General features: G+C 37.5%; 1 protein-coding gene across 2 annotated transcripts in view; it reads right to left on the reverse strand.

The window, feature by feature from the left end:
- Positions 1–292: 292 nt before the first annotated feature.
- LOC130572258 (E3 SUMO-protein ligase RanBP2-like) overlaps positions 293–12,506 on the reverse strand; it is a 34,092-nt gene continuing 21,878 nt past the window's right edge. The window contains exons 21-29 of one of the 2 annotated variants that reach the window (XM_057363838.1): positions 9,027–9,194; positions 7,942–8,034; positions 6,899–7,092; positions 6,279–6,507; positions 5,683–5,781; positions 5,367–5,509; positions 3,577–3,850; positions 3,117–3,451; positions 293–863 (exon numbers count right to left, since the gene is read on the reverse strand). In XM_057363838.1, coding sequence (XP_057219821.1) covers positions 558–863; positions 3,117–3,451; positions 3,577–3,850; positions 5,367–5,509; positions 5,683–5,781; positions 6,279–6,507; positions 6,899–7,092; positions 7,942–8,034; positions 9,027–9,194 — 1,841 coding nt within the window. In that variant the 3' untranslated portion in view covers positions 293–557. Of the gene's footprint in view, positions 864–3,116; positions 3,452–3,576; positions 3,851–5,366; positions 5,510–5,682; positions 5,782–6,278; positions 6,508–6,898; positions 7,096–7,941; positions 8,035–9,026; positions 9,195–12,506 lie in introns of both variants that reach the window. The other variant, XM_057363833.1, reaches the window with a different exon arrangement.

Consider the following 12,506-nt stretch of genomic DNA (forward strand, 5'->3'; position numbering starts at 1 on the left):
AAGTACAAAAATCCTGTATACTTCTCTAGCACAACACTGATCAATCATTTAAAAACTATGCTCTAGCTTTTAAATACTCAGGTGACATTCAGAAATTCCAGACAAAAGAAACCAGCAACCACTACCTGGCTCAGCCTTCTTTCTGCACCCATTAACTTTAAAAGCCTTCACTGTACTGTCGAGCAATTTGTATCTACAATCTGCACATTCAAAACAGCTTAATGAGAGCAGGAGGCAAAGTTATGGAAGTTTTTTCTTTTAAACAAACCAAAGTGAAGACTAGACATTTATTTTAACAAGACTAGGATTTAATTTTTAAAATTTGACACTTAATACAAATATGTCAGGATAACACAAATACACCTGAAATATGCCAGTGCCTGAACTTTATTTAACATGCAAAAAATCAATTAGAACACATAAAAAATTCAATTATAACCTGTAATTTTACATTTATACATCAGAAGTGTCCATTTTAAGAAGTTGAAATAATTAGTCAATAACATCTAAGTACTGATTTATACTGCTAGAACACTTGTATACTCAAAGAAATAATTCTATATTTGTCCACAGTCTGTAATGACAATTCTTCCATTTACTAGCCCTTTAGGAGAACCAAAGGATTCAATCTTTTTCACAACATCCATTCCATCTTTCACAAAGCCAAATACCACATGCTTGAAGTCCAAGTGTTCTGCTTTTTTAAGTGTTATGAAGAACTGAGAATTATTTGTGTCCCTGCCCTTGTTTGCCATTGACAATAATCCAGGACCAGTGTGTTTCACTTCGAAGTTCTCATCTTCAAATGCTGTTCCATAAATTGACCGTCCGCCTGTTCCATCATAGTTAGTTATATCGCCTCCCTTAAAAAAAAAAGAGAAAAAGAAAAAAAAAAAAGCATAGCATTAACTGCTAAGTCCYAAAACATAACCCAAAAATTGTATTTCCTTTTAACAGTAAAGACTTAATTTTGGAAGAATTCATTTTTCATTTTCACAAGTATCAGTATCTGCTTAGATACAAGGCTATCCTGGCTTCAGCAGGTTTGCTAAGGGAAGCAGCATTGGAAGGTTTATCCCTTGTTTATTCTGAACACAGCATTTTATCTTTCTGCTCCCCATGGTGACATTCCTCTATACCTGTCTTTCCTACTGCCTGCATCACTTGGCCCYGGAAGCTGCCTGGACCTGCATTATCTCACTGAAGGCCTGTCCTTGCTTAGCCCCTGCAGGCATAGAATTCATCACCTGAAAAAGGTTAATACAGCAGCAACCAGTAATTCCATAGGACTTTTGCCACATTACTGGTTGAGCAGCATAAGAAGTGTGTCTTATCTTTCTGGAAGGTAGTAAATTTCTGGTTCCTGATAATTTGGGTAAACACATAAAGGTGACAGTGTAAGTTGTATCTCGAAGAAAGCCCTAGTTCACTGAAGACTTTCTCACCCTATCTGAAGAAAGTCCAGGCAAAGCAGAGCAAACTCAAAATACACTCATTTCACGTGATAAAAACCTCACTTTGTCAAGGTACTCATGGTGCAGTTAACTGCTTTAAAAAGAAAGTCTGCTCCTTATAGAACGTTGAATACCCTGAAAGAAGCTTAAACCTTAAATGAGCTAATACTGCTTTGCTGATCGGAATGGCACAAAGTTTTAACAAAAGAGCCATGAAGCGCATACTTCAGGTAGACAGCTAATCAAAAGACAGGCTATTCTATTACTCTGGTGACAAGCCATTCATATACTATCACAGAATGGTTTGGATTGAAAGGAACATAAAGATCATCTAGCTCCAACTCCCCTGCCATTGGGAGGGACATCTTGATCTAGGACCAGCTTGCTCAGAGCTCCAACCAGCCTGGCCTAGAACACTGACCGGGATGGGGTAYCTACAGCTTCTCYGGGCAACCTGTTCCAGTGTCTCACCATCCTTACAGTAAAGAGTTTTCTCCCAACATCTAAACCTACTCTCCTTGACTTYGAAGCCATTCCCCCCATGTTCTGTCACTACATGCTCTTGTAAAACATTTCTCTCCATCTTTCTGGAAGGCTTCCTTGAGACACTGCAATGACACCGTTACATCACCTCTAAGCTTTCTCTTTTCCGGGCTGAACAAACTCACTTTCACAGCCTTTCCTCATCGGACCAGTGCTCCATCCTTCCTAAAGGTATTGGCCCTCCTCTGGACTCACTCTAACAGGTTSATATCCTTCCTATTACTTTAGTAAATTCTTTTCCTATATTACTGTATACATCTGAGCTTGTAGAAGGTCATCTACATCCCTCATCTTCATGTATTAGTGACATGCAAATCATTAGCATAGCATGTACTGAAGTTGGTTTATTTTACTTGTTACAAGTTACTAAAACTCAATGAAGTATTGATAAGAATTTTAGGRAAGATTTCTCTGAGCTATGATCAAGCTCCCAAGCGTTCAGCACTTATGAAGAACTTGCCAGTGCTACCAAATGTGGACAGAGGCTTAAAACCAACACCGTCTACCTGAGATACACATGTACTGCACGCTGATACTCTCAGCATAAAACCCAATGTTTTAGGAAACAGGCCACTGCATAATTGGATCTAGAAGACATGTTTTAAATTGAAACCTGAACATCTAGAGTACTCAGAATATCAGTTTTAAAGTGCATGGTATCTGAAATACAAAGTGTATTTTAAAGTSTAAGAGAAGCCTGGAAAGTAAGTGCTCTTAACAGGTGAGCATACAAAAGTTCTTCTCTGGAGAAAGAGRGAAGGATGAATGGAAGTTTTGGAAACACCTACTTTCCTTGGTGTTCCTGTTCAGCAACAGGCCCCTTGTCTATTGTAGGAGGATCCCACTCTCCCTCCATGTTTTTTCTTCCACACTAAATRATAACACCAGGATACACTGAAGCATGAGACTACTGGCAGACATAGGTGAAAAGCATCTATCTTAGGGTAGCATGTGCTGCTTGCACCATTTCTCATCTCCTTGCAGGGAAAGGACAGATGAGMGTATCCTGCACAATGGATCCATGCTGCCAATAGCAATGTGTTGTTCTGTGTAAGTTATTTTTTGAAATACCATTGTTAGTCAAGATGTATCTCATTTGCTCAGTGAAGATATGCTTACCTGGCACACAAAGTCTGGGACTATTCTGTGRAAGCGGGAGTTCTTGAATCCAAATCCCTTCTCTCCTGTGCACAGGGCTCTGAAATTTTCAGCAGTTCGAGGAACAATATTTGAAAACAGCTCCATGGTTATGTGTCCTAAAGGTTCACCATCAGCAGAAACTTCAAAATACACAACAGGGTTGGTGTCCTTTGACAGTCCTGCTGCCAGGGACAAGTGCCCCTTCTGTAGTTCTGACAAGCTTAGCTGGCATTCTTCAAACCTGCTCTTGAAGGAATTGGCAAGTTCTTGGCTTTTAAATTTGACTGCAAATTGTTCTACTTTGACTTCACCATCTGAAAATAAATCCAAAAAAAAGGTTTCTTGAGTCTAATTTTCTAATAATCTCTGGGGAAAAACAAATCCACAGAAACTACAGATAAACCTAGAAAATACAAAGACCACCTGAAAAAAAACTCACCAGTGTAATCTGTGGCAGTCCAAATGAAAGCATTGTTTGATGTATCAGAGGGCACTAAATTCATTTCTTTGGTGATAACATGGTTTGCACAGACTTTAAGAACCTGATCTCTTCTCATTAGGATYCTGTAGTATTTCTTCTGTGTATGGAAGAGGATTTTCATCTCTCCAACACCACGCTCCTTCCACTGAACAGCATCCCTGTCCCATCTGTAAAGTTTTGCCCTCTCTTTGAAGAGAATTTCTTCATCTTCTTCTCCAGATTTTACCTCCACCTAAAATAAATAGCATATTAGACTGAGTACCAGTGATTTCCTAGGGAGATATTAAATAATTATTACATACACTTATGTTCATTCTGACATATTACAATGGAAAATTATTCCATGTGCTCCCTTCTCCAACACCCCATTCATCACACAAAAATGAGTACAACATTTTCAAATTTTAAGAGCACAACAAATTGCACTATTTGAGATTAATAACACAACTGCAATACTCCACCATGCTGCATGTAGTTCTGGTGTTTGTTGGTTTTGCTTTGGGAGTGGTTTGGCTAGTTGGTTTTTGGTGGTATTTTCTTTATGTGGTTTTTTTTTCTTCTTTTAACAAAACCCCACAACATTATCAAGTGTTCTGGAAAGTTTCCTGTTTGCTGAATTATGTGCACATTGAGAAGAGAAGACAAAGTACTGTTCCCATTTCAGGAGTTCCCTTTAGAACACTGCTMAAGAATTTTATATTTACATTGAACAGAATTAACACTGACTATACAAAACTGTGGCCTAACAGCCCTAACTCCACCTCACTTTGTGTATGCATTTATTGGCCCCTTATCTCCTTTAGTTAACACTTCAGAGAACTGGGAAACACATGACAGAACACTGTTTGTAAAACTGAAAAAGGGAAGCAGGGAAGAAAATAATAATAAAAGTCATAACATGACACATAGATTAGCAAAGGCACACCAAATTTTGAAGTTGAAGTAATGTTACAAAATATATCAGACTAGCTGTACAAATTAAAGGACACCACATACTGTTCCTTTGTGCTCTATTTGCCTTGCTTAATAATTTTACTAATCTATAGGTAAATTCCATTACGTATAGAAAGATCAGACAAATGACTATATCATAAAAAAGTCATAAAAATGGTTACTAGGTTAAATATCAAATCAGGACATGTGTAAATGTGTAATTTACATATTACACATTTACATGAAGTCTCACTCAGTAAGTTGTAAGGCTACCTTCAAAGTTGAAGGTTCTTTTACTTCTTGAAAAACAACTTATTTTCAAACTGACARAGTTAGTTCTCTTAGCCTTCAGATGAGGTTAATTGTATATTTTTTTGCTTAGTGATTTTAGAAGTCTCTTGCTTAGCTTGCAGTAAAAATTTTAAGCTGGCACAGCTTTCACAGAACTGAATCTACAAGTTACAGATAGAAAGCCAGAGTCAAATTGTAATCCAGTTATTCAGTTCCCCTTCCTGATTTTCAGCTGTGCTATATAAATGCTTTTACAAGCTATGTGTACAAATTTGCATCCTGATCAACACTCAAGTGATAAAGAAAGCAGTGTTGAAGATATTAACTGAGGCACCAGACACTTCCCCAGAGCTATGGTGTACTAGCATTGAAAACAGCAGGTGTTTCAACATAGTCTAAGACATTCAGAACAAGGCACAACAACACAGAAAGCAAAGTTAGTTAACCAAAACATTTTTTAAAGCTCTCTGTATTAGCAGACATGCTTTTCTTAATGTTGTTTTATATTCCAGAAGTCATCTTACCTCTGGTAAGGACACAATCGGCTCAAAGTGGATATCATCACTATGTACTACCTCATCATCRCTACCACCTTCATCTTCATCTGCTTTACGGGTGGTGTCTCCAAACACAGCTGCTCCTGTATTTGCCCATTTGAAGTTTTTATCTACAATTAAGAGAGTTACATTTTAAACTTTGTGTAGTTTTTTTTTTCCTTCCTGACAAAAACTTGCAAAAAAACATTGTTTCTACTGATCACCAAAAATTTGGTGCACAAAAGCCATATTGTATGAAGCAGAAGTCAAGCTGAGGTGTTTCTCAGAGACTAGTTGAACTCACCTTTTGAGCCAAAAGCAAAATCTTCAGAACTTTTGGATGCCAGATCTGCAAATGACAGGCCTGCAGTATTGCCAAAACCAAATGAGATGATTCTGTTTTCTATCAAATAAAAAGGGGAAAGTCAAAGATTTTTCTCTACTTTCCTAAAGGAAATGCATTTATATAGTCACAAGAATAAACTGGAGAACTGTCTACAGCATTTTTTCCTTCCAATAAATGTAAAATTTGAATGACACTTGTCCATAATGACCGTCTACTATGGTTTTAAAAAAGGGCCCAAGACTCTGAGTTTCAACATGCTACTTCTATGCAGAGCCACAGAGCTGTAGTAACTTTTCATGTAGTATTTAACAGTAAACTAATAAAAGTACATAATATGTAAATTACACAATAGACACTAGCATTGTTCTATTGTAGAGAACTTCAACTCAACAAAACTTGATATACTCAAATTTGTACCAGACTGATACCCATGTTTCTAATTCAGTATTGGTACTACTTCTCCCCAAGACAGCAACTACATTAGATGAACTCATCTACAGAAAAGCATACTGAGTTTCCTACAAAGAAACSTCAGAACATACCCCCGACCTCACCTTGTGTTGACTCTGAACCATCTGAATCACTCTTTTTAGTTGACAAATCTACAGGTTTGTCTTCAGTTTGTGACAAAGTCTGCGATACTTGCACAGTTTCTGTGCTGGAATGTGGTTCTTCACTGCTGGTRGCTGACTGTACAAGTGCTGTCACCTCTTCAGTTGATGAAGTGGGTATTTCTTCTTTACTGGTACAAACTAAGTCACTTGAGCTTGCAACTTTGGTCTCCTGCAATTAATAAAAACAGTAATGTAATAGGCAAGTAAGTTAGAAGACCCKAGGATTCAAACCTCCTCCCCAGGAGACTATGAACAGTCCTTTCAGAAAAAAATGGACACTGAGAAAAGTTGCTGTAAGCTTTCTGAAGTTTTTCATTACACTTATCACATAAGTTAACTTGACAAGAGACTGAAGTATCTTCAAAATAGTATGTTTTCAAAAAAACACTATTATTTCCTGAAATCAATCTCCTGTTTTAGTGTTGGCAAAGACTGGAGGCACAACTCAAGTAAGTAGTTTTTCCCCACTGTAGCGAAGCAAACACTGTACTGTCTCACATGTATATAAAGTAATTGTAYAACTTTAATAACAAGACATTCAGTAAAGATTTAGCTCTTACTTTTGTTTCTGGAATTTTAGCTTCTGACTTTAAGTCTTCTGGACTGTCTCTTTCAGTATCAGTGCTGATGGCACAAACAGATGTAGAAGGAATCTGCGGAGCTTTTGCTTCAGCTTTCTCCTCAGGAGCTGGTTTCTTTTCCCAAGTAGCAGCACTTTCTCTTTCATTTTTTAATTCGCTTTTTCCTGCAAGGCCTACTGTAAAGAATTAGTGGAAAATAGATGTGAAGGWAGCTAAATACTGAAATAATTTTTGGCCCCTACATTATAAATTGAACTTGTAACAGTCAGATCAACTTGAAGACAGACAAAGAGTTTCCCAGACAGCATTACTATTTAAATAGTGGAAGTGAAGACWAACCTAACTTGGGATGACTAGAATTAAAAATACAACATCCATGGGTTTTTACTGCTATCAGGGAACTTCCATGCAATGGTGGAGAGTTCCATCTTGCAGCTGCCACTACTAATTGCTTCCTTCAAAATTTCAGATGGCTCAAYACATACATCCTTCTAGCACATAGCCTCAAAAAAACCCGAATTCCAGAAGTTCCTACCTAGATTTGAAGGTATGCAACACTGAAGTCTGAAGCACAATCAAACATAAGCAAGTCATCTACACCTGTATTTTTAGTATACAGATTTTTTTTCCAAATTGAACATTAACTCATAAACTGAAATTGAGTAACTGCACAAGTAGCAAGTATTCAAAGATGTAGGCAACTTTCTCTTGAGYACTATCACGCCAAGCTGAATTTTTCATATTCAGAAGGAGCTCAAGATAGGAAGARACCTCTGATGTTGTTTAAAGATCACCTGGAATGTACATTTCTCTTTAAGGTACTCTTTCACTGCTAAAAAAAAACAGTTTAACATACTGAGCTTAACTCTGTACTTTGAGATTCAGCTTTTCTGCTCCCAGCACCTGTGCTTCTAAAAACTATCCCAGGAAACATAAAATTAACCTCTGCCCATGTGTCCTTTGGATTCAGAGTTTATGTTCCAGTACATAAAGCACAATAATTAAATTTTTTTAAAACATACCTTTTACAGGACCTTGCCCTTTCTTTCTCTCTTCTGAATCACTGGGATAGAGTCTTCCATTAAGTTTCCTAACAGCTGTTTCATAGTCTTCATCTTAAATACAGGAAATAAGAGTAAGTTCTCAGGYATGTTCTAGGTCAGAGAAGAAGTCTGCTAAGCCCTTCCAACTCACAAAGCCAGCAAGCATACTTACTTTCTGCTAACATTTTAAAAGTTATGCAAGTCAACAAGTACGCTTTCACTTCTAGTCTTGCTTACATGTGCTCCAGTGTGCTGTTCACACTTTCTTAGCCTAGATCATCACAGATACATGGCACAGGTTTTGTTTTTAGAAAAGACATTTCTTACTGAGTGATTTTATTAAGCGTGCTAGATTTGGGAAAGATTTGGGAAAGAAGACTGAAGATTTTTTACATAAAAACTTTAGCCACTCCAGGGCCTCTTATTGTAATGTTCTGTTTTCCACATACTGCTTTTGAAGACTTGGCCATAAGGACATTGACAGAATTGCTTCCAATTGGCCCAAACAAAAATATTCGAAACAGTGCTGAGTAACTCAAGTTGGAAGAAAYCCTTAAGGATCACCAGCTGCAACTCCCTGCTCTTTGTAGAGCTACCTAAAACCAAGCCATATTATTAAGTGCATCATCCGTAAGTTGCTTGACCTCTGACAGGCTTGCTGGTCTAACTACTGTCCTGGGGAGCCTGTTCCAGTGCAAACCCTCTCAACGAAGAACCTTTCCCTCACCTGAACTTCCCCTGACAGCTTCATTCCATTTCCTTGTGTTCTATCACTGAGCAGCAGAGAGATGCTGCTGATACCCTCGAGGAATTTGTAGACTGTGACAAGGTCACCCTCAGCCTTGTCTTCTCCAAACAGAACAAACCAAGACACCTCAGTGGCTCCTCCTGAGTATGGCACTCAAGGCCACTCACCTTGGTCATGCTCCAACAGTTTGATGGCCATCTTACACTGMRGCACCCAAAACTGCACACAGAGCTTGAGGTGGGCCTGTACCAGCGCAGTGTATTACACCCTTTCCCCAGAAAAAGGCAGCACAAATATAAACTTTGGCATTCCTTACCATCATCCTCGTCACTCACATATCCAGGCTTATTCTTGTAACAGAAGAATGTTGAAGGGAGCTTGAGGAAGTCAGCAAGAGCTCTCTGTTCAGGGGTAGGTGTTAACTCATAAACTATGACAACCTCATCAGATGGATCATCCTCCTCTGACACTGTGGTCTTCTCAGCTTTTTTATGGAAATTGAACAAAGCATTAAAACGGAATAATTTCAGAACAGGAAATAACATTAACCCCACATTATTATGGAACTGAATTAATTCTAAGGGCCTACCTATTTTCTATTGACACATAGGAAACAAAAATCAAACTTACAGGATGCTAGGATAGAACAGCAAAACTTACATGCTGTTCTATTCCTTTTGGAATTCAAGTATTAAAACAAATCATGGCTGCATCTTTATATTATTAAAAGGATTGTTATTTACGTCCTCACGTCAGATAAAATACAACTATGGAGGGACAGAGGTGTCAAACAGAGGTGAGAACAGGCAAACTTCAGGCCTGAAAAGAAGTGGTGTACAACAACSTATCCAAGCCACTAAATAGAACTCATTTCAGATTACTTATGGGGTATCTGAGCTTTTTATTAGCTAATCTCAATTTACCATAATAGCTGTTGCTGAGAYTTTTGTTGYTAAYGGAAGTAMAATAATCCTGGTTACACTATCAAACAACAAAAAATATTGCTTTCAGCCTATAACTAGCTTTTGGAGCAAGGACAAATAGCACCATCAATTTTATTATTTAGGCTTTTTGTTTTCTCTCAATATTAAATGGTTCATTCCACCAGTGTTAAGAACACTGCATGATCAGTCCAAAGGTTAAAGCTGAAAGTAATGCCTAGATCAAACTGCAGATAAACATATGGCTGTAAAAACAGACAGCTTTGGAAACAAATATTTGAGTTTATTATGACAGAATGGAAGCAGAGGGAGAATATAGCAATTTAAACATCGGGTATAGTTTGGTTGAGGTTTTGCATGTTTAGGTTTAAGTGTTGTTTTTTGAGAAGGGGAGTTTGGGGATAAAATCTGTGAACTATTTTTAAGAATTATCCCATAAGCACATCAATAGCCACATATCAGCTGTTTCTAAGAGCAATGACTGCTTTAGTACCTCAGCCAATTAGCTGTTCTCCAGATTTAGGTTAGTTATCTGAAGGGCTGTCCCAAAAACTCACTGTACTCTTCATTTTAAAAAAAAATGGTTAATTTGTGGCACAGTGCAGTTACAGGAAACCTACATCTCTACCTAGAACCCAATCTAGCATCCAGTTCCTGAAAAACAGTGATTTTCCTGATCGTACCATTTAACTCATCATTGCAAGAKGAGACAAGGACAAAAGAGACACCTTTACAGACATGTCCCTTGATCCACACAACTAACACCCTAATAAGTAAGTCTCCTTTTTAAAAGCAATTTTCTCAATACTATCTTTCAGTAGATTAAGAGCAGTATAAAGTAAAGTAAAAGCAAAATCCCAAGTACTGATTCAAACTAAAGTATTTTTTCAAAGCATTAGCCCCTGCAGTCTTTGCCCCAACTTTGATTACAAGCTGATAATTTCAGGCATTTATACACCAGAGCTACAAAATAATTCAAACCCATCATCAGCACACTCTGGTAGATTAATTCTTTGTGCTCAGATTTTTGGATCTCAGTAACTTCTTTGAGCCTGTAGAAAGCAGATGTAGGATAAAATTTTTGAACAGCAATTTTCTAAGCTCTTACAACAGCAGGCTATAGATGTTTTCATACATCTTCTCAAAATCTTATCCAAAAACTCGCTTACCCTGGCTGTCTTAAGAATTAGAAGTACATCTAGTATTGTGTTAAGAAGATACCTTGCATATTACTAATTATTTCTGATCAGTTAAGCAAGTGTCTTAACTGAACAAAGTTTGCACCAAGTTCACCAGAGATTGAAGTGTGGAGCATTTAGTCCCACAGCAAAAAACCTGCTTTCCTTAGGGTTAGAAAATTTTCAAAAATATATCTTTGAATACAACAAAACACTTCTTTCAAGTCAATCAGGTAGATGATAAAAGAATGTGCTTTCTTTAATTTGAGAAGTAGAAATCTAGCTAGGAGCATGGCAACAAATACACTGTTACACTATTTTACCACATTCATTCATTGCTCATCAGGTTTGACARCATTTAAAAAGTTATCATGAAGTCTCTTTTAGTACCCTTTGGGCAACACAGCTGAATAAGAGAAATCCATTCAAGGTCACTTCAGATTAGTCAGCAGGTAAAGTTTACCATGAAACTGATCTATCAAACACTAAAATAAGATTCTAGTGTGCCAAACATCTACTCAAAATGATAAAAGACTTCAGCAACAAAGATTACTGTTGCAAACACCTTATATATATATCTTCACAGGCAGCCTTTAAACAAAGATCCATGCATGCATACATACATTCTGAAAAGACTGTTGGTTTTAGGTTAATAGAACTTTCTACTTTAGATGAAAAAAACCCCACACAAAACATTGTTARTATATGGAAGAAACAAAATCCAGAACAACATCATGCACAACAGTTCTTTTCAATGCTGTACTGTATTTTCACTTTTGTTTGAACTAACATTAAGACCAGGCAGGCCTAAATCTCTCTAGCTAGTCACAATACTGATATTTCTTCTCATACACTGAYGAGTATTGTCTGAATGTAAGAGGAAAGCACCAGTTTAAACACTAAAGCATGTAACAGCTACAGTAACCAACAACTGACATGACTCAAACTTGTAAAGCACTGGTGTGGTTTAAGTCCAGCTGGCAATTAAGCACCACAGAGCTGCTGGCTGACATCCCATAACCTAGTGGAATGGGGAGGAGAATCAAAAGTAAAATTTGTAAATTGAGATAAGAAGAGTTTAGTAATTGAAACAGAAATGAAATATAATAATAGTAAATAATAATTATTATTTTAAAAGCAAAAAATAAAACTCCATGAAAAACAAGGGATGCACAATACAACTGCTGACTACCTGACCAGTGCCAAACTCTATCCSCACACGCCTATTAGCCCCTCTTCCAGKTAACTCCCSCAATTTACAAACTGGGCATGATWTTCTATGGTGTGGAATATCCCTTTGGCCACTTCGAATCACCTGCCCAGCAAAGCTCCCTCCCAGCTTTGTGAACCTACTCAATGGCACAGCATGAGACAAAAAAAAAAAAAGTCCTTGACTTAAGCGCTGCTCAGCAGCAACCAAAACATCAGTGCGTTATCAACATTATTCTCACACTGAATCCAAAACCAGCATTGTACCAGCTACTGAGAAGAAATTAACTTTATCCCAGCCAAAACCAGAACAAGAACTTAGAAAAAATGTGTRACCTGACCTGAGAAATAGTTAAATACTTCTGCACAGAGGTGCAGAACTACTGACRGTAAACTTGTTTTGAATGTGGTTCTAGCGCAACTCAGAAGCCAGACCCCAAAAGAGGTTCCCCATGACAAAACTTCACA

The sequence above is a fragment of the Malurus melanocephalus genome, unplaced genomic scaffold (genome assembly GCF_030028575.1).
Source record: "Malurus melanocephalus ecotype Western Australia unplaced genomic scaffold, MMel_1.1 scaffold_1, whole genome shotgun sequence".
Lineage (NCBI taxonomy): Eukaryota > Metazoa > Chordata > Aves > Passeriformes > Maluridae > Malurus > Malurus melanocephalus.